This window comes from Pollicipes pollicipes, unplaced genomic scaffold (assembly GCF_011947565.3).
Source record: "Pollicipes pollicipes isolate AB1234 unplaced genomic scaffold, Ppol_2.1 Scaffold_3447;HRSCAF=4054_pilon_pilon_pilon, whole genome shotgun sequence".
In the NCBI taxonomy this organism is placed as follows: domain Eukaryota; kingdom Metazoa; phylum Arthropoda; class Thecostraca; order Pollicipedomorpha; family Pollicipedidae; genus Pollicipes; species Pollicipes pollicipes.
Genome location: NW_023596297.1, coordinates 13,259,524 through 13,284,764, shown reverse-complemented (window position 1 = coordinate 13,284,764; position 25,241 = coordinate 13,259,524). Strand labels below are relative to the sequence as shown.

The 25,241-nt window shown below is 51.9% G+C and overlaps 2 protein-coding genes and 1 long non-coding RNA gene across 3 annotated transcripts; all 3 read right to left on the bottom strand.

Annotated features, from left to right (window-relative positions):
* Positions 1-556: 556 nt before the first annotated feature.
* On the bottom strand, positions 557-2,151 carry LOC119092730 (uncharacterized). Its single transcript, XR_005093534.1, has 3 exons — positions 2,113-2,151; positions 1,250-1,344; positions 557-630 (listed from the first exon to the last, which is right to left on the bottom strand). It is a non-coding gene; the product is annotated as an uncharacterized LOC119092730 (long non-coding RNA).
* A 5-nt stretch (positions 2,152-2,156) lies between these two features.
* LOC119092146 (serine protease nudel) lies at positions 2,157-15,142 on the bottom strand (the record flags this gene model as incomplete). Its single annotated transcript, XM_037215122.1, has 10 exons — positions 2,157-2,251; positions 3,504-3,628; positions 4,378-4,522; positions 5,325-5,488; positions 6,124-6,237; positions 6,953-7,305; positions 9,267-9,459; positions 10,332-10,468; positions 11,504-11,658; positions 15,061-15,142. Coding segments are annotated over 10 exons (1,563 nt in total), but the record flags the coding sequence as incomplete, so codon positions are not given.
* A 906-nt stretch (positions 15,143-16,048) lies between these two features.
* Positions 16,049-19,362, bottom strand: LOC119092145 (uncharacterized). The gene is made up of 6 exons (XM_037215121.1): positions 19,297-19,362; positions 18,790-18,900; positions 18,453-18,550; positions 17,308-17,448; positions 16,400-16,560; positions 16,049-16,114 (listed from the first exon to the last, which is right to left on the bottom strand). Exons 3-6 carry the CDS (start codon positions 18,541-18,543, stop codon positions 16,049-16,051), a joined length of 459 nt encoding a protein of 152 aa, XP_037071016.1. The 5' UTR covers positions 18,544-18,550; positions 18,790-18,900; positions 19,297-19,362.
* Between the last annotated feature and the right edge of the window lie 5,879 nt (positions 19,363-25,241).

Sequence of the window (25,241 nt, the reverse complement as noted above, 5' to 3'; positions counted from 1 at the left end):
TTCAAAGTCTGTACTTGTTTGGGTTTTCATGGATCATCAGCGTAATACCAGGCTGGATCCTAGTCCTGCTAGATCTCTGACTGCATCACTGGCTGGGTAGCAGTTTTTTGCTGAATCTCTCGGCCTAGTGTTACGCTGGACTCTGACTCCTGTTGTCTCTCTCTGCAAAACTCAGTGCTGGATCCAGTTTTGGCTACCTTTAATCTCATTGCAACCCCATCCACTGAGTTTTTGCTGGAGTTCGGCTAAATGTCAGCCTAGGGCATGAGTATCGGCTGGACTTCGCTGAACGCCGGTGCAGTTCCGGAGTTTTAGCTGGACTCCGGCTCAGTGGCAGCTTGGTTCCGAGGTTCTCCCTAGTTCCGGAACCAGACACCATTTCTTCACGAAAACTTTGAGACCTAGGCACATGTCTGGTTCAATCGTAACATTCTGCTTTAGTAAATCAGGCAAGGCAAGAAAGCCCAGGCATGTTCCACCTAGTGTGTTGGATTACCTGATACATTTAAACTCGTCGTCCGCACATAGGGCTGCCGCCGAGCCGTTGGAGACAGCGGGGGGGTGTTGCGCCGGCCGCGGATGTCGGCCGGGGAGTCGGCACGTCCGGCGGGCCGAAAACCTCATCGGCGCCTGAAACCAAGTCTGGTTTTACACTAGGCTGTGTACCTCGCACTCAAGAGACCCAAATGTTGTCCAAAACTTAAGAACGCACCACTGATCCAGTTGGCGCGAAAGCCTCAGTGCCTGTCGGGAGATCGCGGCGGATAAGACACACCGACAAGATAGCTCCGATCAGATAATTCACACAGCGTTGTCCATAAGGTGTTGGGAGACAGAAGTTCACGTTCGAATCGGTGTTCCATCACCAAATAGTTGATTTGACCAGGGATTGTTCAGTGCAGTTACTCGACGCGCGAAGCTATTTCATCTCGGGTCGTTCGGTGCGAGGCACATCGCCCGATGTGCCCGTGCAGTTATGCCAGGCCGTGTGCCTCGCTGTGACTCGCGGAGTGGGGGCTGTTAAGTGGCACGGTATCCTTTTCCAACACTGACAAAACAAAGCAGGGACCCTACTGCGTGGCACAGATGCATACGGAAGTAAAAACCACACTTGTCGCTCGGGATTGGACGGAAGCCCGACGGTCGCCGGACAGGTGGCGCTAGTCACGACGCTGGGCGGTCCCCTCGTGTCCAGCTGTCGGTGGAAGATCGTCACAGACGGCACCGGGCCGGCAGGCCACCTCCTCACCGTCTGCGGTGGCCGAGGATATAGTGGCGTTGGACACGGGCGGGCTGGCCGGCGTCGACACGGGCAAGATCTCCTCGCCGCCTGGTCCGCAGAATCTGCCGGTTGGGGTCATGCTAGCCGTCGTGCAGAAACAGCAGCCGTCTTCACGATGGCTTTCCGCAAACCACTTTCAAATCATTTCAAATATTTCGATGACCTTTGCGATATCGCCACAACCACATGGCGAGGCGTAACGTCACAACCACATGTCGTCACATGGCGAGGCCAGTGTCGAATAAGTTTAACATAGCGGTGATGCATCCATTGTACTTTTTCGACACTTTCCCACGCCCTGTCATGTCACTTAGTTTTGTCATCCTGAAAGGCATCATAATTTTAGTGGCATTGTTTTTTTCTGCCGATCATTAACGGTGAATAAAAGTTTTCAAATCAACACGGAATGCTGGTTTTCAAGCACATGTGTCATTTACTAGGTCAGTGGGTCATGAGCTCAATGACCAAACACCATCTTGGCTAAAATAAGATCAGTCCTATACTACTACATGATGTGCCAAAATTGTTGGTAGTGCCGCTCCCTGCACCGGGAAGCCAAAACTGCGACTGTTCGCTGCCAATCATGAAAGTTAGACTCATCTGGAATGCCACCAAATGGGCTTAAGGTGTCATGCTAACATAGTTGGATTCCTTAGACTTATAGACCGTCCATTTATTGCTGTTTTGTAGACTAGCTCAGTAAGGGACCACCCATCATCTGGACCATACTTCGGCTTTCCTCTCCCTGGCCCCTCCCCGTCCATCTCAGCCCAGTTCGTCGGCCCGCCCCCCCCCCCCCGACCTCCCCCCCCCCCTTGGCTGGCCATCACCTTTCATCCTCGGCGCCCAGGCAGTCCACTTGCTGGTTGCATAACTGGGACTCGGTCAGGCACATGCCGCCTCTCAGGTGGCACAGTCGCGTCGGGCAGCGCTGCTTCGGAAACCGGTCGGCGCCGGCAGTGTCCACGGCTGGCGAGCGGCCAGACGTGCTGTCAGGTCACCCAAACAGCACACTCTTCTGCCGGAGGCCCTCTTGGATGAAGCGCATGCCAAGAACTGGATGAACAGCTTAAATATAGCGCAATGTTTCTCTAACATTCTGCGCGCGCCCGAATCAATACCCACGGGTTCACAAATTTATTGCATAAATAACATTCGGCATGGTAATCACGGCGGTGAATCTTGTTTCCCCACATATTAAAAGCTATGGCCTAAAGATATCGCCGGCGATCAGAAGTCCAGTAGTCAGTGAAACTGTATCCATGCGATTTTGCTGAAATGCATACCATTAAACGGAGTGCTCTACAGTTCCATGGGGTTTTGAACTGAAGTAGCCATCTTGAAGATCACTCGGTACGGTTTACAGCCCTTCGTTCTTAAAGCCCAGGCTCCTCTAGTTTCTGAGGTTTGCGCCCGCGGAGATGGGAGCCTAGAGTACGTCAAGGTCACTTTGGCATGCATGACGATATAGTAATGCCATTCGAATAAAATAATTCCATAAGCCACGCGGCGACCACTCCAATAAAAATATATTGATAGAATCGCTTATAACTGGCGTTTGGGAGCACGATTCCCAGATATAACTGAAGTCAATTGGCTAAAATCACACACTCTCGCACAGCATCTCCGGGCAGGGCTCGCAAGTACAGCCCGTACCATCTGACCCGCATGACTTGCTACTTGGTGCAAATATTTTCGTCAACATTTCACTGATATTAATGTCCAGTGCCCGCTCAAACTACACGAGGCCACCCCTCAATTGCAAATATTTTCCTTCACGATGTTTGCGTTGGGCAAGATTTTGTTTACTGATACCGAGTCAACATTTTGATTGTCACCAAGTTCTAAAAAATTGGTACCGACAGCCTCCGTCGTGAAGTAATCAGTTGGTAGCCCGTCACTAACCGGGACACCCTGCTGCCTGGGACACCCTGTCACTCTTGTACTCTACAGCAATGGCTGACTTTTGAACGACCATCAATTGCATGCAGTAATCAACAAAGCATCGTGAGATACGCTCCATCTCCAAGCCGTCTGAAAACTGATGCTAGGGTACAACTCTGCAGACATAAAACAGCAATCCAAGATGACAAACGACCACACTGAGTCATCCCGACGATGTTCTTTACCGATTAAACCTCAAGCATACCAAATATAACGTAGCCGGCGACACGAAAGATCAGACCCGTGCCCCCCCCCCCTCCCCCCGCGCCAATTGCACCTGTGAACCGGTCGATCCAGTGCCGAAAGTAGGAGACCCGCGTGTACACGCCCGGGGAGTTACGCAGCGCGCAGCCGCGCCCGTGGGACACGATGCCGTGCTGCTTCCACCGGCCGTCTGCCGACCTGGCGGCGCCAAACATCGCGTGACATGCCATGCAAGATCACATTAGGTCACACGATGTTGCAAGGTCATCATAGGCTGCAAGAATTTAAGCCGAGGTTGTGGCACGTCTTACATTCTAAACCAGTTTATTAAGCCCAGCTATTGCAACAATGGCGGATGCTGCAGATTTTCCCCGGTTGCACAGACCGTAATGAGGCGGAGGAATTTTTCACTTGGCCTCGCACAATTTCGCAAAGCTTTCCTGGTCAGTAACACTGTTGGCAAACAGAAACGCACAAAACTTCACCGAAAATATCCTGACATGCCGTCGTCTCATAACAACACCGAGCAGTAAGCCGTTAACGGCTGGGCGTCGACCCCAGGTGGCGTTGACCGATCAGGGTGACCTAGGCTGGCGACGGCCGGCCCATGGGGTGTGAGGACTAAGACGGTACAAAGTGATGCGCTTTTGTAGGCTCCGGGATCTGTGTGTACTGTTGAAAATCTCACGGCACTTATCAACCGTTAACCCGCTGAACACCGATGAACCGAACACCCAACAACGCTTAAGGCCGCTTAACACCGACCCGCAGTCTCACGGTCTTGCCGTTGGATTGGAACTGACGCTATCGTGGAGTTGGAAACAGTGCGGCTGCAAGACCACGAACTTGCAACATCGCGAGTGCGTAATAACGAGGGGGGGGGGGTACAAATCGGTGGGGAGGCGCGACCCTGGTGGGGGTACGGACGTGGCGGCAGCGAGCCTTACCTGCAGAGCAGGGGCCCGCCGCTGTCGCCCTGACAGGAGTCCTTGCCGCCCTCCAGGGGCCCGGCGCAGATCTCGATGGTGATGTTGTCGTAGCGTTCGGGGCAGTAGGACAGCACCGGCAGCTCCACCTCCATCATGTCATCGACTGCACCCCAGGACAGATGGCAATCATCAGGGGCAACCGAACATCAGCGTGGCGCAATCCCTGAGCATCCAATGTGCAAACAGAAGCTGAGTGACACATTTGCGATTCATAAATGTCCTTTTAGTTGCTCCTGGCCTGTTTATTAACGCTTGTAACAGCGACGGTCATTAGTGTTACCGCTCACCGCTGTGAAGGAAAACCAGCCGTGAAAGTCTCCAATAGTGGAAGCCGAACCCAAACTTTCCATTCACACGGCAGACACACGGCAGCCACGCGGCAGACACGCGGCAGATACGCCGCAGACACGTCGCAGACACGCGGCAGACACATGACATTTCACAGCGAACGTTCACATGCAGCAAAGACAGACACTTCTATAGAACAAAATATGAGATGAGGCCTAGTGAGCACCATTCTGTCGCTAATGCCTGACTATAGTCACCTACACCCAGGATATCCCTGGCTGGTCTGGTCCACAATCACCTGCCGTCTTTCATCTCAGGGCATGTGATGGGGTTTCTTGATATCCAAGGAATCGCTGCAGCTAAATCCCCGTTGTCCCCTACGGTTCAGACGATGACTTGGCATCACCCAAAATAGCTGTTCGAATGCCATTCATCCACCATGCTCCTCTGGCGTGGGTGCGCTGCGGCTTCGTGCATTGTGCACATTGCCTCGCCGCGTGCATCACCCGGAGGAGTCTGCCACCATGTGGAGTGCGCCACCTACCCTCCGGCCTGTCCCAGCTGACCTGGTTGGCCGTCACTCACCTTTGGTGCAGTTCCTATCGACAGTCACCTACCCTCGGGGCCGCCCTGATCGACTTGGCCCCAGCCGACCACCGTGCAGCGCGTGCCCGGCGCCAGGACGTCGGTGGCCTCGGGCAGGCAGGCGGGCGCGCTCCACTGGGTCAGCGCCAGCGGCCGCGACAGCCGCACCAACGCTAGGTCGTTCGAGTAGATCCGCCTGCGGCCCCGGCATGACGAAGCCATAACGAGACACGGTGACGTGGAAGCCATGCAGAGAAAGCCGTGACAATGAAAGCATTGCTGGGTCTGGGTGCGGTGATCGCAATGTTCTAATATACACACTTATTATCACGCAAACGATTGTATTTTTAAGTAGTGGTCATCAGCTTGCAGCCTAAGAGAGCGTCAGTGCCGCGTCCTTAAATAAAGATCCCATTGCATTCCGATTATGTGTCATGTACAATCAACACTGAAAAGACCACCGCCTTAAACTGTGCTAGCACGCAAGAAAGTGTTGCAAGAGGGTGAGACAATTCAACACACACTCCAAGGTTTCTTGTCGTCTGTCTCCTTCCAAGGGGCGTAATAATGCAAAGAGGATCGTCGTTTTATGAGTTAGTTGTCAACTAACAGATATCAACCTTCATTGCACGGTGAGGAGCTTACTGCATTTCTATCACGGATAAACACAGCTTATACTGTTAATTTGGACTATATAGGCAATGTTTATTGATAACGTCGTTTAGCCAATACCGCCTAGTATATCAAACACTGACAACTGTCGATGTAATACGTATGTCTTAAGGCCTTGTTTTGCTGATAAGAAAGCGTCGTTTTAGCCTGATCCGGTACCTGTTGTAGTCCGGATGGATGATGATGTGACTTGCGAAGCGAGACTGTTCGTATGGAGCGAAGCTCTGCCTGCGAAGCATGCCAGCCTGAATCTCGTACCGGTATCTCTCGAACCTGAAAACACCAACGTTCTCAGCGACTCAGTCATGAAAATCTTGTAAAGTTTGTAAGCACGATGGCAGATATCAGAATGTTGATGCTTACAGCTTTCGCTCATCGAAACGCTGCTGCCCTCCATCGACAGCTGGAGGATGACAGTGGAGCGCTTCCACCACGCCAAGCGATTTCACAACTGAAAGCAGAGTCCTCTCCTCTCATAATGGTGTCCCCACCATCCAAAGCATTGGTTTTAGTCTTGGCCACCAGGAGCAGCTCGCTGCCTTTGAAACCATGGCAATGTTCTCGTCCATGGAAACCGTGTTCGTAGTGACTGAAACACGTTTTTCATCCCCACGGGCAGAGCTCCCACCACTGCAAGGAGTGTATCTGGCTCCCGAACTCGTGTTTCCGACCCCTGAGCAGCAAATTCTCAATCCGGAAGCGCTGTGTGCCTGCATCTTAAGCCGGGAAGTTCTCACATCGAAGCGATGTTTCACCAAGGCTCGAAGTAATGAGCCCCCCCCCCCTCTGTTCCCGCAACCGCGTGCTATTACTCCTCCACGCAGTGTTCTTAGCGCCCGGAGCTATGTACTACCACTCCTCTGCGCAGTGTTCTCAGCGTCCGGAGCTGTATGCTTTCACACTTTAACGCGGTGTTCTCAGCGCCGGAGCCATCTGCTTTCACTCCTTGTCGTAGTGATCTCAGCCTGTGACAGCGATGGGTGCCCACCTCTGGAAGCAGTGGGCGGCCGACAACACCCAGCGGGCGGTGAGCACGCTGCCGCCGCAGCTGAACACGCCGTCCCTGTAGATGGCCACCAGCCAGGGCCAGCGGCCGGGTGCGCTGCGAGCGCCGCCCACGATCCGACCGTCGTGGTCGCGTGCCGCCGGCCCCGGCGGCCGCTCGCCGCGGTGCCCCCGCCTCACGACCGGCTGGAACACCTCCACGTCCTCCGGTATGTCCGCGGGCGGCGGCGGCAGCCTCGGCGGCGGCGGCGGAGTCTGCAGGTCGAAGTCGGCCGCGTCGAAGGTCAGCTCTTGCCCCACGGTCAGACGGGTCTCAGCGGCGGCCAACCACTCCGGCTGTGGGAGGAGGGCGTGACAGGCCGCGGAATCCGAGTTTGTGTTCATTGGCAAGCCATCCCTGCTCACCGCTACATTTGGCCCCACATGATCTCGCCCGTCGCTTGGATTCGCGAAGGTCACGGGCCGTGTTAATGTAAATTATGTTGCCACTTCACACCTTCGTCATTTCTTGTCTCTCACGCGAGCCAATGTGTAGGACGTGCATGCATGTGTTGGCCAAAAGTATGCACACACACAGAGCCGAGAATGCGTCCCGGCGGACCGCTTACCACCCTTATGTCATTGGCACATGCTTGAGAACGAGGATTATGCCAGCAAACTGCGTAACTGTGCTAGCGGCGAAAGCCCTTAAGGATTATGAGAAAAGTTGGTATCCAAACAGTTTCTTTCCGTGCAAGGCCATGGGACTAGTTTCTCTTTGCCAAAGTTGCGGGAGTCGCCCCCTCTGCCATCAAACCCCTTTGTAATCCATAGACCTTTTTCGCATGAAGTCAGAACTTCTAAAAGCGATTCACAACTTATCTTGTCAAGTTGCATTTTGGATGCTCTTAACTGATCAGGAAATGCTCCATTCTCCAAGAACAATGGGGGATGACCCCTGTTCTTACGACGATTTGATGTGGGCACATCTCCAAAAGTACATCCTGGCCTAGTCAACTAAATATTAAGACCGCTGCGCCAGTGAGCTATTTGATGGTCTGGTCTGTTACCCCGAATGCGTTTGACAGAAGGCTGCCTGAGACAATGCATATAGCTTGGTAGTCTAGTGCCACGCTTTCTGCATGGATGCTGAAAATTGTTGCGTGATGCGATCCCACGATTAACGACAGTACTCGGATCGGTGTCACGTAAGTATGTACAATCCCACGATCAACGACAGTACTCGGATCGGTGTCATGTAAGGTATGTACAATCCCACGATCAACGACAGTACTCGGATCAGTGTCACGTAAAGTATGTATAGCTGTTCGGAAAATTATATATACATATATATATATATATAATAAATATACAAATACACACATATATGTATAATATATAATAAATACTGTCTTGGCAGAATATCTTCCTTTTAGCATGTTCCATTGAAAGCGGCTGCCGATTCCGCATTAATGGACTCCTTGGCGTTTCGTTTGACGGCGAGAGCTCTGGGCGTAGCAGTATCGATGAGACAAAAGATTATTCAAACATAATCACTTGCATGATCGTCTACCTCTGTACATTCTAACGTTTTGAGACCTTATCTCATGGTCGGAGGACTAAAAATGTCATAAGTGGTAAGTTTTGAGCGTTGTGAGGACGAAAGTTGTGTATTGCTAACAGTTGTGTTGCGTATTTGTGCATATGTGTGTACCATAGTGGTGATCGATAGCTGCGGTCACTTTGCTGACAAAAAGTGATTGTGGCCGCCAAAAACTCATGGCTTAGAGGCATGCATTAAGAACGACAAAAACTGCTCGGGATTTGTTTTCGGTAGCGTCTTTCTGAGAGCAGTTCACGAACTTTCAGTGTCTTTCTGCAACAATTTTTTTATTTACACTGTCAAGTTTCTGCAAATATTTTGTTGCGATAAAAGTAAGCCTTGGCGTAAATTATGAGGAAATTATAGATATTTTACTTGGTTCAGATTTATTTAGATCGAGAAGCTGCTTTTCTGAGTCAGCATTATCTACCCGCGGGTCGCAACCGGACAAAAAAACTTGTAAGCTTTTCCAACGGTTTAATCCCTAAGGGTTTCATCAGTTTGAAACTACTGGGCACATGACCAAGGCGCGTGTTGTCAGCGGCGATAGTTGTTTTTTAGATCCAAATGAAGAAAAACGAGATGGGATTCCAGAGCCCGTCCGTGACGCGGGAGTTATTGAAAGGCCCCCCACATTAGGATCATCTAAGGGCGGTTGGTGAGGCCTCAGCGTGAGCGCTTCAGCCTGATTCGTGACCTTTGTGAGCTGGCTGACCTGGCTGCGCGGCTCCCGTGACCTGCCGGAGGTCTGCTGCCCCGCGCTGTGGCCGCACTCTGGCGGCGGGCACTTGACGAACACGGCCGAGCCGGTCCGGCACGCGGCCACCTCGGAGAACGTCCCGCCCAGCTCGGCGAACGGTCCGTCGTAGCCCGGCCGGTACGTGCGCGGCCCGGACGAAGCCGTGCCGCTGCGGCAAAGAACAGCGCTGAGGGGCATTGGCCGGGGCACTGTGGTGGCACTGCAGCCACGTGGGGCGCTCGCGCAAAGGTGAACACTAGAGCAGCGAAGGCGTGCTAGGTTACTGGTGATCACTGAAATGCCGTGGGATGACTCGGTCACTGCAGACTGCGGTACTGGAGCGTAGCGGGAACATGCTGTCACTGCGTGCATTGGGGCTCACCCCCCCTCCTCCATCCAGATGGCTGGGACTTTCAGTATCGTAAAATAAATTACGTTTTAGGCATACAGATTGTGCAAAAAGTTGGATTGGCTTGCAATCAATGTTTACTGATCCATCCACGACTGAGTGTTAATGGCAGCACACCAAGAGGCAAACGTGCGCAACGCAACGGCGTGCCTTACAGGTGATGGTGCAAGGCTGCGGAGCAGCTTCTTTCCCCGAGCGGACAAGACATGGTGGGCGACATTTCACCAGATGCAGCTGCGCCGCACTAAACTTGGCAATGCAGTCCTTTAGCAAGGCGACCCAGGGCATTGTCGTAACAATACATACGCAACTACAGACATTTGGAAAACAACCGTACTCACATTCACTGCATCGCATTGGTTTTTCCAGATAAGTGGCCTACAATCTGCTGCAGCGTCAATCACCCAGTGTTTTCTACCTCAGGCAAAACAACTGCGATGCATATCAAGCTGTCGCACGAGCCATGTTCCCGTAGCATTGGAAACAATCATCTGTTTGGCGTTTGAGATATTAAAGGCAGTTGCCAACGCACCTCATGAAATTCTTGTGGATCACATGCTTGTTAAAAACTGACGTGATTTTATTCGGTATTAATCCCGTAAATTATTTTCCGAAATGGACACAATACTCACATGGTGTATCTCCCGACAATCTGCTCGCAAACTTCAATGGCGTAGAGCTGCATGTCTTGGCCGTTGTAGCATACAGGAAGCCATTTGCCGGATATTTGACGATGCATGAATCCGTAGTTGACCACCAGGGGGTACACCTGCAAGGATGTGGATAAGGATATGTGTGTATGGAAACGAATGCAAGTAAACAGGCGTCACGCATTCCGCTTCCATTCAAAAATACAAGCGAGTTCAAGAAAACGGGGATCACGCTATCACGCATCAATTACGCATGCAAATGATTTCAATTACACAGGCATCACATCACAGGCACGTGTAAGGCATCACTCATACATGTGAACGATTTGAAGGTAGCACGCATCACACGTCAAGACATATTGTCCGTGGTGATTTTCCACCCAAACAGGAAGATAAGTAAATCTGTTCTTATAAAGTGTCCGGCGACCAAGCCTAAACGTGCATGGCTAGTCATGGTTGATTATGAGAGCGTGATACATGCCCCGATGTGTGATGCGTGCAAGCTCAAATCGTCATCTTTCTATGAGTAAATATCACGTGCATTAAACATGGTATTTCATAAGCGTTCTCTTCAGGAATGTGGCATATATGAACGATGCTATCGTCCCCCCCCCCCCCCCCCTCCTGAGAGCTTTCCCTTTAGCCCTAATACCAGCGAATCCCCCAGGCATAAATTTGAGTGTCAGCCAGTCTCCCCCGAAATCCAGTTCTGGCGAATCTCACGGTTTTTTGGTAACGACCCCTACTGCAATGCCGTGGCCATATGTGTATCCTGCCATCGCACGCCCCCTACGCCTGGCGACCGACAGCTATTGCCAAAAACCCGTTGGTTGCACCTTAAGCGCACTATCTATAGTGTTATCAACGTAATCATGTGTGCACGCAGCTTATGATGTGATGTGATGTGACATGCAACATGACGAAACCATGTGACGTCAACGGCAGCTGCGACATCACATCAGGCGTGTTGCACATATTGCGTGTTTGGGCGCGATATCACCTGTTGAATGTGGTGCCGACTGCCTGAATATGGCGTCACGTGCCAGAGCGTGACGTTGCACACTTCGACGGGACATGACATCCTTAACTGTGACGTCACATTACGGTGCGTTGCAGTGCAACGTCACATGTCGATTGTGACGGCTAACCGTCACCTGTCGAGGCGTGACGTCACTGCTGAGATGGAGGCAGGCCTGCTCATCTCGGCCGTTGGTACAGTCCTCCTTGCCGTCACAGCGCAGTCGGCGTGGCACGCAGCGTCCCCCCAGCGCTGGATGGGACGAGCACGAGAACTCGTCCACGGCGCAGCCTGCCGGCCGGATCAGGTCAGAGTCAGGTCAGAGCCAGGTCAGGGCCAGGTCAGGGCCAGGTCAGGGCCAGGTCAGGGCCAGGTCAGAGCCAGGTCAGAGTCAGGTCAGAGTCAGGTCAGAGCCAGGTCAGGGCCGGGTCAGGGCCAGGTCAGGGTCAGGTCCAGGTCAGGTCAGAGCTTGGGCTATCGCTCGGGTCATAGCTAAGTGGTCGGGTAGCACGCACGTCAGGTCTCGGACAAGGTTTCAGATCATACCGCTGATCAATGGCTAGATCACCAGTTGGGCTATCATTTCAGCACGGATGAGGTCGGCAGTAAGACATCGGTTGGTCGCCAGTTCGTGGGTTAGGTGACGGCTCAGATAACGGGTTCTGTGGAAAGCTACGCAACAGGCTGACACCCGTTATTTCACGTGCAAGGTCAAGATCAAGGTTCACGGGTAATGTCGTGGGTAGTTGATGGGGAAGGTCATCAGAAGGTCATGAGTTAGGCCATCAGTTAGGTCAAACACTCAGTTACAGATTCGGACATGGGCTGGGTGACAGGCTATATCACAAGTTGCCATCGGTGAGGTTCAGTGGAGTCGTTTTTTTTGTAATTTTATAAATATATGATAATCCCAGAAACAAAATTATGGGTTTCGCTATTTCTCATTTCGTGGGCGAAATCGACGTATAACCTAAATCAATTATGCAGCGTCAAAAGACGCATTCTTTTACCCATTGATTTCGTGAGACCTTACAATAAACACATGAATAAGATAGTAGCATTAGCCTTATTCCTCGGGAAAAAAACAGGAGAATAAAGAATCTTTGTTATTGCAACAACCGTCTACACCAACGAAGTCCGGTCGGCTAGCCAAAACCCTTAAATTAATCTTAACACGCTCTCGGGTGGGGGTCAAATTGACCCCTCAAAGGTTTTTCCGCGATGGTTTCAGAACGGCGAGATGTAGCCGCCCAAATGTTTTCATGGCTGTAGCAAATTGAATAGCGGATCGTTCGGCATCAAATATTTAGGTATAACTTGTATGGTCGCTGGCCTATGGTAGGTCAAAGTCAGGCCATGGTTTCAGCGAAGGCAATTTCCTACGGAATCGTTCCATCTGATCCAACAACGCAGTGTTAGACGAAGCCATACATCTCTGAGATACTCCTTAGGAGAAACAACAATTGAATGAGCAAATTAAATTGACCTAGAGTCAGAGCAGTCAGGTCAGACCACGGTCAAGACCAACCTGTCTTATTACTCTAGGGCCTGCTGTATGAGGTAGTTTCCGGCGCCCATTTCGATTTTATTGATAGCAGTAACCGTATTATACACCTTGCATTTTCCTAAAGATCACAATAGGTCACTGCCCTAAAATGACCCGGGTAAACATTTTGTTTTTAGGAAAATACTGCCTAGCGTAATCAGAGTTTCTTATTCAAATGCAAAACTCAAGGCAGCTTTGAATTATTTCGGTTGCCGTGACCCTAAAAAGGTCGAAAAAGGACACTGGCCTTAAAAGACCATGTGACGTTTTCCTTACGACAGTTATCTAGGTTCTAGGTGCCTTTTGGAGACCAACCTGTAATTTGACCATGTTTGACCTTATTTTCACTCGAAGGTCATGACCTAGAAATCTCAAACTTTGACCAAAGTGAGCTCACGCACAGTTAACACACTCTTATTCAGTGTCTCTAGCTCTCTTAGTTCCTGAGATCTCAGTGGGGTCAAATTGACCCCCCCCCCCGGCCCCCCACCCGAGCGAAGGGTATCCAACTGGTTGCCCGGGCGCGTGTTAATCGTGGTCAGCGTTGAATAAAAGCTTTAATTTATCTTAAAGCAACGGCATGCAAATCCATCGGTTCGTCTCATGAAGCTTAGCTTTATTTTGCACGCCCGCGCTTTGGGATGGGTGAGCATAAGCTACCAGTCAAGCTTTGTTGCAGCGCATTTTACGGTCACTGTGGATTATTTCAGCTGTGTACTACACTTATAGCATACTCATAGTGCTGCCATGTTTTTCACGAACTAGATACGATGTACAGTACTATTTGCAAAGAATATATTCGCCATTTATACAGCGATAAAAATCAGAGCGGTTGCGGGTAAAATAATATGCCGTTGTCTTTAGACGACTGCAATTCATATCATTAGCGGCTACAGAATCCAATCTGCTTTGGAGCGAGAAGTTCTGAAGGGACGGTCTTATGACTTTCTGGGAGGAGGATCGCTTGGGACCATTGTCGGAATGGTGCTGCCCAGACATGTTAGTGTTCGGCTATGATAAACAAGCTGGGGAAAACAGGACTCAGACAATCACGGAATTTCATATACATACTGCACTGTTACAATGACTTCATTTGATCACCAAGCCATTGTAACTAGACTTCCAGTGGCGGAGCCAAATGGAGGACGCAACTTTGAATTAAATCGGCTAAAACAACGAAATAGCTCGAGCATCGATGGATTTATACAGATGGTTTGGATCGGCCAGAGATCCAGGTCCAGGTCAAGGTTGGCAGGTCCCGTTGTATCATAATACGCACACTTTCAAAGGCAACTGATTTGAACGTTTCAACTGAAGTCTTTTTGCCGAAACTTCTAAAATTGATTGCATTTGATCTGTCAGTGATGCACCAAAAGAAGAAAAACCACCAAACTTGTTTGTTGGCGGTTGCCAGGTAGCGCATTCATAGTTACTGACGTGCGACCTATGCGACCCGAGCAATATATGACCTGCGTTGCAAACAAGGTCGTTTGAGGCATCACGACCATCAATCATCGATCATCGCAGATCGGAGAGGGAGAGGGGGAAGGGCCTTCACAATATAATACAAATTGTCCCCCGTGGGTGGGTAAATCGGTTGAGATCATCATTATCGGTTAGTGCAGAATCACCGGTCAGGTTCTAACCCTACTTCGCAGGTCAGCAGACATCAATTAGGTCGCAGATTAAGTCGCGGGACAGATGACCGGTTGGATCCTCCGCTGGATTACAGATCAGACCACCCAATATCCTTATCTTTGTGTCACTGGTTGGGTCACCTTTTAGGTCATAAGACTGGTAAGTTTACTGGTCAGGTTAGTTTACTGGTCAGGGTAAACGTTAGGTCACAGATTAGATCACAGATTGCATCATGAGCCAGGTCGCGCTTAACGCATCCCCCAGGTGACGAGCTGGCCATGCATCCCGTTAGAAGCGAGGTCAATTGAAATCATTGCTTGGTCGGTCAGTTTCCTAGTCAACATCTAAAGGTTGTCACCACAGCAATTTAACATGGAACAAACAAGACGTCAAAAGGAATCCAAACCCAAGCCACTAGCCACAAGGGAGCCAGGCCGAGGACATCGTGCTCTCCACACAGACCACGCCTGGTGTGCATATCACAGGGAGGGAAGGAATTCGCCACCCACCGTCGCATGCAGACTCGTCGCTCTCGTCGGGGCAATCGAAGTAACCATCGCACTGCAGACTGGGCGCCAGTCGGTCCTGCGCATGCGCAGTTCCGCTCGTCCGAAATGTCGGCGCATTCGACGACGCTGTCGCAGCGCACGGCGCACAGGTTCGGCTGGCCGGGGCAGACCATGGAGCGCGGGCCGAAGCAGGAGGCGCCTGCGGCAGGCGGTCTGAGTGGGCACCACTGAGGGGCTGACGGCGCTCAGCAGCGGGGAGCCACGCAACAGCACCTGACCGAATGGGGCGCGACGCAGACACCGCGGCGTTGAAGAAGAGACCTCGCAGGTAAATATGCAGCTGAAAATGGGATCTCTGCATGACAAAAGCCCACAGAAACGCAACACGGCAATTCCAGGGCTGGAGCACCGAAAGTCCCGCAAAAGTGTGGTATAAAAGGCATACAACACTGATTTACGCAACGCCAGAACGGGTGCAGCCAGTGACATGTTTGACAGCATTACTAATGAACTTCTCTTCAAAGCGACACTCACCCCTCCGGCTTTTAGGCGCCACCACGTCGCCCAACATCTGCGCTGGCGGGCGCAAGTGCAGCGGCAGCCAATCGGGCTCCGAGCTGTAAGCCACAGCGGCAACCGGCAGTCCGGGCAGGTGCAGCCCATCGTCCTTGACAGCAACAGGCCCATCGATGGTAGCCGGCCGACCGATGCTGGGGGACAGCTCCGGGCCGGCCTAGGAAGCCGGGTGACCTCAGGCCCGCGCCGTTCCGTGTCCCGCTCCGTGCGCTCCGTGCCTCCTGCCGCCGGGCTGGTCGTCGCGTTACTCGGCGGCTGTTGCTGATTGGCTTCCGGGGCATCGTCGAAGGTTTGATTGGCTGTGTGGTTGTGGACATGGCTCTGATTGGCTGTAAGTGCATCGCTATGTTTCTCACTGGTTGACGGCGCATCGCCGCGTTTTTGATCGGCTATTAGTATGGCATCGCGGTTCTCATTGGCGGCTGGCGAGTGAGACCGCCGCTGGTCGGCCGTCGCCTGCGGAAGTAGCCAGGGCGGTCTGCTGGACATCAGAGGGATGTCAGTGTCGCCGGGCACCCAGCCGCCCACCGGCCGGTGGTCGACGCCAGTCGTGGTCCGCTCGCTGGTCCCCCCGGTGGTCACCTCGGGACGCGTGCAGCGGACCACCGGCGGTCGCGGAGGTCGCGCCGCCCGCGCGCTGGTTAGCCACTGCTTCGAGACCACTTGTGGCTACCTTCAACGCATCGTCAATCATTTGGTGCGTCGTCGGTCCTCCAGTTGCAATCGGTGACTTGTCTAGCAGTCGTTTTGTGCGTCTCCGGGCTCTCAGTGGTCGTCGCGGCGGACGGGAGCGAGGAAGTGTATCACTTGTTCGGTAGATGGCAGTGGCGATGTGTCGCCAGGTGGCGGGCCTGATGGCAGCGCCGGTTCTCAGGTGCTCGGCGTCAGTCGTCGAGGCTCGGTGAGACGCGCTTTTTCGTTTTACTGGAATGCCATATCAACATTCAGGCTTGAAGCTAAATCGTACCGCACGCTTTCACTCACCTCCGGACTAAACGATCCCTAAACTCGAAGTAATTCGATGCAAATGGTCTGAATTTAGTCAGAACTACACAGCAACTGGACAACCTCACATACGGAATCCAAATCCACTGTATATGACATGTAAATGAGACATCATAACAGAGGAAAGCACCTTCACCCCGTGCTGCTTCACTTAAAGGCCGTTTTTAATGTCACATTTCGGCAAGGCGAGTCACTGGCATGAGTGTCACTTTGTATTCTTTCAGGGGCCTGATTCTAATCCCCCTCGTGCTGAATTGAGCCTGCTCAGTGCCTCTGACCACACACTCCACCCCCACCCCTATTCATATGGACAAAAGAGAGAACACCGGGCCAATAAAATGCAGCAAGTGTCGAATTGGTGGTACGCGAGGAACCTTAACGCATTACTGGTAATGACAACATCACCATCACACATCACCACCAGATCGGTTTAAAATGGAAGTTCATCCTTTGAATTCTTCTTTTTTACCCGACCATTTTTTTAACCTTCGTCTTTCCATCAAGGACGCAAATTAAAGTGGGTGAATTCCGGGGAGAAATCAGGATTTGGGGGCACGTTAGCTCAACTTCATTGGCTCAGCCCCCAAACCGATTTTAAAAAGTGACACCCCTGTGAACCATTTCAAAACGAAACTATCTGTCTCTGAGCATCGCACCACCACTCACATTCTGTGACGAGAACGCCAACACAGATGGCCACCAGCACGAGCGTGGCCAACAGGATGAGCAGGCCGCAGCAGATGCGGCGATTGCGTTCAGCCTGCCGAGCGTTTTCAGACACCAGCGACTGGTTGCCCTCTCGCTCCTCTGCCAGTCAGCAGAGGTCAGCAGAGGTCAGCAAGAGTCGTCCTGCTGCCCAGAGTGCGAACAGAACTCGACCGTCATAGCTCTTTCCACCTGGCCGTGAACGCTCGGAAAAGTCTGTCATTGCAAGTAAGATAGCAGACTTGCGTCGCGTTGCTCGACGGGCGGGGTTCAGGTGATATATGCCAGCCTTACATTCTCTCGCATCATCTTTGCTCTTATAGTGTGGATATGATTAATTGAAAGTGTTTTCCCACGTACGTTTTAACTATCATGTATTGGGGACACATCGTGGAGATTGTGTTGTGCTATCACGTATTGACGTGGACACGATATAGCCCAACGAATGAAAAAGAGAGGCCAAGAGAGGCCAAGAGAGGTTAAGGGAGAGCTTGGTAGAGTTCTGCAGAGCTCAGAAGTGGTTTAAAGTGGTCAGCAGAGTTCGGAAGAGTCCAGCAAAGGTGGGCAATGGTCAGTAGACGTCATCAGATCTCATCAAGATTCGACAGAGGTCGGCAAAAGTTTACAGAGATTAACAAAGATTAACAGAATTCAGCAGAGTTCAGCGGAGTTCTGTAGAGTTCGGCAGAAGTCATAAGAGGTCATCAGAGGCCAGTGAAGGTCGGAAGAGGCTGGAAGGGCTCGGAGGAGGCCAGCACAGGCCGGCCTAGGTCGGTACAGGTCGACATATGTCATAAAACTAGCTAAGGCTGGCAGAGATCGGCAGAAGTATGCAGAGATGAAAAGAGAAGTTAGTGGTCAGATCAGGTCAGGCAATGCCGGGGATGCTCTGGCAAAGTAAAAACGCCGCAGAATGTGCGGAGTGGTCCGTAAGGATCAGACAAGACCATCTCAGTGTTAGAACAGGTGTCCAGGAGTGTTAGAAGAGGCAGTATGGTGTAAGGCGAGTCAATCGAGAAGGAAAGATGCAACAAAAATAATCAGAGCTCAACAGACGTAAACAGACATCAGCAGAGATCAGCACGACTTGCATGGCGACCACTCACCAGGCTGTGCTGAGCGGGAAGTTCTGCTCACGCTCCGCCTCCTGCCCGGTGGCATGATCAGATGCTGGCCCGTCACAGGGTGAGGCGTCATCTGGAACCTGTGGTGTCATTTGGTCATGGTGGAGTCATCTGCAGCTGTCATTTTACGATATTGGGACAAATGTGGAATCTTAGGTATAGTGTGATGACTAGAGTTATCTGAAATCTGATGCACATTTTGATGCTGGGGTCATCTCGAATCTGGGCTACAGTCTGAGTTCCAGATGGTCAGATGTGTGGACCGGACTCATGCGAGTCCAGTGATTTCCCGCTTCCACACCAGCCGGCGATCACTGACCTTGCTTTCTTCTCAGACTTGGCCTGGACAAACACGTCCGAGCCGGGGGTGGACCCGTCCGCGACAGAGGGTACGCTTGCCGACCGGTCGGTTGCCAGGGACTGACATACCCTGCGGGCGCACCAGGGTCACCAGACCAGACTTCCCAGCGACCACGGCGCGCGCGCACAGACGTAACGCGCACAGACGTGCCTTCAGGCAGCTTGCGTCTGGTTTAACAACCACACTGGCACACGGATTCCTGAGCGCCGAGCCATACATGAGAGTATGCACTCGTTTAAAGGCGTATTGGCTGAAATGCACGCACATTTGCATATACGTCAAGAAAACTACAGGAAAACAGACACATCCACACTTATGCGAACCACCTACAGACCCTGACGCGTGAACGGATGTTCAGCGGACACGCAAATACAGAGAAGAAGCCGAGCCGATGGCAGACAGGCCTTTGTACACAGATACGAGCACGAAGAAACACACGGGCAGTGGGGCCCGACGGAAGCCTACCAGCGAGGGTGCACACGCCGCTGTCCTGAGTCGGGTTCTGAGGTGGCGCCACCAGAGACGTTACTGCGAGCCTGCGAATGGCGGGCGAGGGTTTACCAGCTGGCAAGCTGAGCTGTGGCACGGCGGCTGGCGACCAGAGACGACGGGCACCAGATGGAAAAAATAGACGCCGCGAGCAGGTTGCCATGCCCGATGAGGCGCAGTTCACGCGATCTTCTTAGTGCACTACCGTTTGTCGCAAATTAAGGCGCACCAAATATCGTTGGGCAGATCAGGCAGGGCCGCTGCCAGCGGCGCCGAGGTCGGCCTGCACTCACCGCGCCCAGCTGGCGCCGCTCCGCCCGCTGGACGTGGATAGCTGCCGCTGGAGCCACGGCTGGGCGACTCGATAAGCGGCATGACCGCCCCGCGCAGCGGCCGGCTAAGACTGCTGCAGAGACGGTCCGACGCGGCCCCGCAGCCCGGGGCCAGGCTGGGTCACGTGACCAGACGCCTTGGCCCGAGGTCAGGCGCCAGGTCGCCGCCGAGGAGCCCTCCCCTCTCTCAGCTGGCCACCAGCAATGCGCGGGCGTGCAAGGTGTGCGCAGGGGTCCATGGCGAGTGCAGGGATCATTTGTCGGAAGAGCTGTGGCGGAGTCTGGAGAACAACGGCACATATAGGCGCGTGTATGGATGCTGTCTTGACCCAGGGACGATCCCAAGGGGAACAACGAGCAGGGGCGGCGCCACAGATTCTGAGTTAGGGGTAGCATTTTCCAGGGGGCCTCCTAAACAAAAAGGGCCTCTTTAAAGGGAGCCTATAGGGCAGCGTTGCATTCAAGGGGGGGGGGGGGGCGCCGTGAGCACGTGGTCCGTTATTAACTCATTACGTGTATCATCAGTAGGGTACAACAGCGGCGGTTTTTGAGGCACACTGCACGGCGATCTACGATCTGAGGGGACAATGGGCGACAATCGACGATACCGCGCAACGCGCGCGGCGGGCCAGCATTGTTGTACTAGCACGCGCTCGGATAGGGGTCAAATTGACCCCCGGAAGGTCTTTCCGGGATGATTACCGAACGGCGCAGTGTAGCCGTGCCAACTTTTGCATAGCTGTACAAAATTGAATAGCGGATCTTGCATTTGGCATCAAAAATTTAGGTGTACCTTGTAAGGCTACTGGCCTATGGCAGGTCAAAGCCAGGTCATGGTTTCAGCGAAGGCAATTTCTAGGGAATCGTTCAGTTTGATCTAACAACGGGGTGTTAGACGAGGCCATACATCTCTGAGATACTTTCATAGTTAACACAACAATTTAATGAACAAATTACATTGACCTAAGGTCAGGTATGAAGGTCAGACCAGAGTCAAAACCAACCTGCTTTATTGCTCCAGGGATTGCTGTATGGGATAGTTTCTCGTGCTCATTTTGAACTCATTGATAACAGACACCGCATTACACACCTTTCATGAGCTTCTTAAATGTCAGAATAGGTCACTGACCTAAAATGACCCAGTTCAACACTGTGTTTTAGGAACATGCTGCCTAGCTTAATCTTTGTTGCTTATTCAAATGCAAAACTCAACGCAGTTTTGTATGATTTTAGTCACCATGACTTTCAAAACGTCAAGAAAAGCCACTGACCTTAAATGAGCACGTGACCTTTTGCTCAGAACAGTTATCTAGACTCAAGGGGCCCTTTGGAGACTAAACTGGAGCTTGGCCTTGTTTGGCCTGATTTGACCCAAAGGTCATGACCTAGGAGCCTCAAACTTTGACCTAAGTAGGTCCACGTACAGGTCAACACACCCTGTAAGTTGGGTGTTTCTAGCTCTCTTGGGGTCAAATTGACTCCCTCGAGCAAAGGGTATCCAGCCGGCCACCCGAGCGGTTTTAACAGAGCCATGCATCACACATGTCTGGCCAAAGCACATAGAGCTATATGCCGTCGTTCTCAGAATCGAACAAGAAACATGAAAATTTAGGTTTCGTGTCACTAGGTGGCATGGCCTCGTACATGCAAGCATATAAAGCTGAAAAGTCGTTTTTTGGAAAACGACAAGATTAACTGTACAGGACGGTGTTTAAATCTGGTCTAGATGAGGTGAAATCCTTTTCACGCATGTGAAACTTGGAAGTCCGATTTGTATGTGATTGACGATCTTTGACCCCGTTCTGGGGATCATTTCAGTGGTATCTTGCAAATGTACTTACCATTAGGTTTATATATATATATATATATATATATATATATGTATATATATCGATATATATATGTATATATATGTGTATATATACATATTCATATACGTGCATCAAAGATGCATTGTACATTTGCTGTGGTGGTGTGATCGGTGGTTGCAGACAGCAGCCCGTTGAAAGCGCTTTTGACCGGGTTGGGACATTGAAGGTATACAATTTCCGGCCAGTTGACGCTATGACCCGCTAGGCTTGCGACCTCGTCGATAACTAATACTCAAATGCGGTCCAAATGGTGCATAGCATGACCAGATGGTACATGACCATGACCTTGGAAATGGCTCAAATTGTACATGGCACATGCCGCTCGTTGTTAATTTTTTCTCAGATGCATGTCTTATGTAAGCTTGCATAACGTCGATAGGGTTAAGCTAGAAAAAAGGGTTCAGCCACCGGGCTGTTGTTATCAGAATCACATCTGTCGATATCGATTCGAAAGCCAAGCCTTACCGCTGAAATTCTGAGGAAGAATGGATTCTGTTGAGATGTAACAAAGCACAAGCTCGTAATTTTCAAACGCGACTGAGGACCTATTGCTTCTCATCGCGTAAGGAAGCGCGCGAGAAAACATCATGTGGAACTGATTTACTTTCTAAGCAGCATGTGTATGTGTTTCTGCATTTGTGTTACAAGGGTGCGGATAGTGCCATGGTTAGCGCGTCTGTGTTAGCCGCTTACACATATGGGGAACCAGGCGTACGGGGTTCGATTCTCTGCGGTATCCGCAGTTCCGGCCGGGGCGAGAGGCAGGCGATTCCATATGGCCTCAGCAGCTGAGAGCGTCGTTAAAACCCAGTGACGGCATCTGTGTTAGCAAATAAAATATATTCAGATTCAATGGGACAATTTGCATTGTGATGATTTACACCCACTCGTATGGCGGTTTATTTTTGGCGGAGATGTAGGCGGTTGCCTGCATTCACTACAGGCACCACCGGCTCCTAGAGCGCCCCCCTCCCCTCCCCCAGCTCATGCTGCGCCAGGTGAGGCCAGGGGTCCACGATCTTATCACGACCGGCGAGGCGCAGGACAGTCCAGTTGACCACGTGCAACCGGTCAGTCTGCCGCGGAAGCTAGGCCCACGGACAAACACCGGCGCCGTTGCGACGTGCCTGAGGGATTACGCAGTGTCTGCGCCCATCGGTGGGCAGCCCGCCTGCCAAGACACTGTCTTTTGACGAGGAGGAGACGTTGACCATTTCAACTTGACCGCCATCAGCGGTGTGCAGCATGCCTGAGAGTCGCTGCACTGTTTGCTGCCGTTTCCATGAGGGCATGGACGGCCGGCACCGCGGCGTCCAACAGGGGTGCAGTCCGCGGAGGGACGACAGGTGTGACGTGTGGCCACAGCGTATCTTTACGTATACCGCTGGAGGAAGCGGCCCGACCAGGGTGACTCGCTGATGCGTGCCTGCCGACTCCCGCAGAAGCACTGCTGCATGGTGCTGCCCCGGGTGGAGACACAGTGACTATTCTGCTTGGCCTACAACCAGGATTTACCCTTTATGTGAAAAGGAATTATTCACCTCCCCATTCCTACCCAACCGGTCGTCGTGGTTGTAACGCGTTGTAACGCCTGCTGCGGCGTCATCGTTCGTGGTGCGGTACTGGGATTTTGTCGATATTTCGAAATTACGAATCATTCAGTAAAGTGTACTCGGGTTAGCGGAACGCGTTTCCCATCCCGGCAGTGGGGGCCATAGCAAAACGAAATCAACAGAATTTGACTTGGCAACAGGGCGGGGAAGCGTAGTGACAAATACGAATCAAGGCGTACATCTCCGAGCTGGCGCGAATACCACGGATTCGGCGTTTTTTTTAAATAATATTTTGTTTTCAGGACTGGTATTAGATCTCGGCATCACGGCCACATAAAGACGTAAAATCACCTACACTGTGTTGGCCAAGGCACCGTCTACGAATCAGGAATCTACCCCAATACTCTAGGACCCGCTGAGACGTCTACGCTGTCAGTGCCAGTGCTCGTCTATTGGCCCGCCCCTCAGCACACACCCTTAGAATGGTATGCATGCATTGTTTCTGAATATCGTGTGCCTGCACATAGTAGGAACTACATCGCATCATCCCAGGTGATCTGACTCGCAACAATAATTAGGTAGCTACCCTGCAGATGCACATGTGTCTTTCTTAAGCTCATGTATGAGCTTGACAAATACTTATTATCCCCTAGGACATTCTAAATACAAAGACTAACTTCGCGAGGGCCATTTCTAACGCATTCTGAGTCTGATGGCGCTCTCGCCCAGGTATGAATTTATTTAGCAAGTTTGTCACCCGAGACTAAAACATTCAGTGCTGGTTAGGTTGTGGTCCTCCTTTCTCCATCTCAGCATCATCTTTCCTTTAGTATGAATCACCTGTGCTCACTTTGAACATTGTCGTGTAGCCAAAGTCAACCCGCCCAGCATCAGTGCCTCCAAAGCGACCTTTTCAAGGAACATATGGAGCGAAGCATTCTCTCCCAGTCTGTAACGCAAACTGCATAACATACAGTGTAATTAAGTCCTAATCATGTCTGCTGTAATGTGGGGCTGCTCATTTCTTGCCATGACATGGCACATAAGCCCGCATTAGAAAGGGTGGATCGATCCCCTGCAGCGCGGCGTTGATGACGACTCACTGACGGCGCGATGCAGGAGAATCGATGCGTCTACAGCCGGGCCGTGAGGGCCAAGCCCTGACAACCGGAGACTCGCCGCAGGGAAAACATCTGCCACCTGTCTCCGCCCGCCAGCCCAGCCCAGACAGATCCCGGGACGTGCCCGCACACGGAACACCCGGCAGCCGCAGCCAGGCTGCTGCCAGGCTTTTCGCGTCGTGCCATGAACGATCGGCGGCAGTCGGCTGGCTGCAGCCATGCCTCAGGCCATGGTAACCGGTTCCAGCCGGTGTTATCCAGCTCGCTCGCGCGATCGATACGTCCAGCCTTCCCCTGTCCAAGTTCGCCAGCACGCGCCGTCTCACCGCATCCCGGCGATGCAGAGGTCTTAGATCGACGCACCCGGCCACCGTGATCGTGAAATACTAGCCGCGGCAAAACCACTTGGAGCTTGTGAGCGCTGGGTAGCCAACTGCAACTGCAGCCAGGCTGTAAAGGCCGAAATAATGATCGTGATCTTGGCCGAGGACGTCCTTCTCCGAGCTTCAAACGCGAAATTTTGGTTGGTGCAGATTATCGCCGTGCTCCGCTCAGCACGCCTTCCGCTGCGTACGGAAGGCGTGCTGAATGATTTGACGAATGAGTGTTGGCCGTGTGCCAAACGTACAAGTATGCGTCTTCTCGCGGTGGAAACTGGCCAGCAGAAATTTCATAGCACAACTGCTCCGTGCAGAGGCATCGCCATCGCTACCTTCTGTTGTGTAGGCGAGGAACCGAAATACGGGTGGTGCTTGGCGCCGTGGACCCGCAGCGACATGTTGAGCATGTCACAGCGGACCATTCGAAGCTTAGAAGATATATTCACATTCATGCAATGTTAAGAGACGTTGGGCAAATTGCATGGTCGTTCATGGGCTATACCACGTAGGAGGAGAGGAAGGGGACAAGTGGTCTTAAAAAGGGAACGTTCCGCATGGAAACATGCTGAAGCAAATATTAGGCATTTTGAGATAAGCTCACTTATAACTATTGATATACTTATGAGTGGTAAACGCTGCTCTAGATAATTAAGTTTATCTGTTA

Coding starts and splice junctions, on each gene's coding strand:
- LOC119092145 (XM_037215121.1), bottom strand. CDS start 18,543: ATGACGCCTCACCCTGTGACGGGCCAGCATCTGATCATGCCACCGGGC. Junction 17,449..18,452: donor TTCCCGCTCAGCACAGCCTG/GTGAGTGGTCGC, acceptor GCTGACTGGCAG/AGGAGCGAGAGGGCAACCAG. Junction 16,115..16,399: donor CGCCGCGACGACCACTGAGA/GCCCGGAGACGC, acceptor GATGTCCAGCAG/ACCGCCCTGGCTACTTCCGC.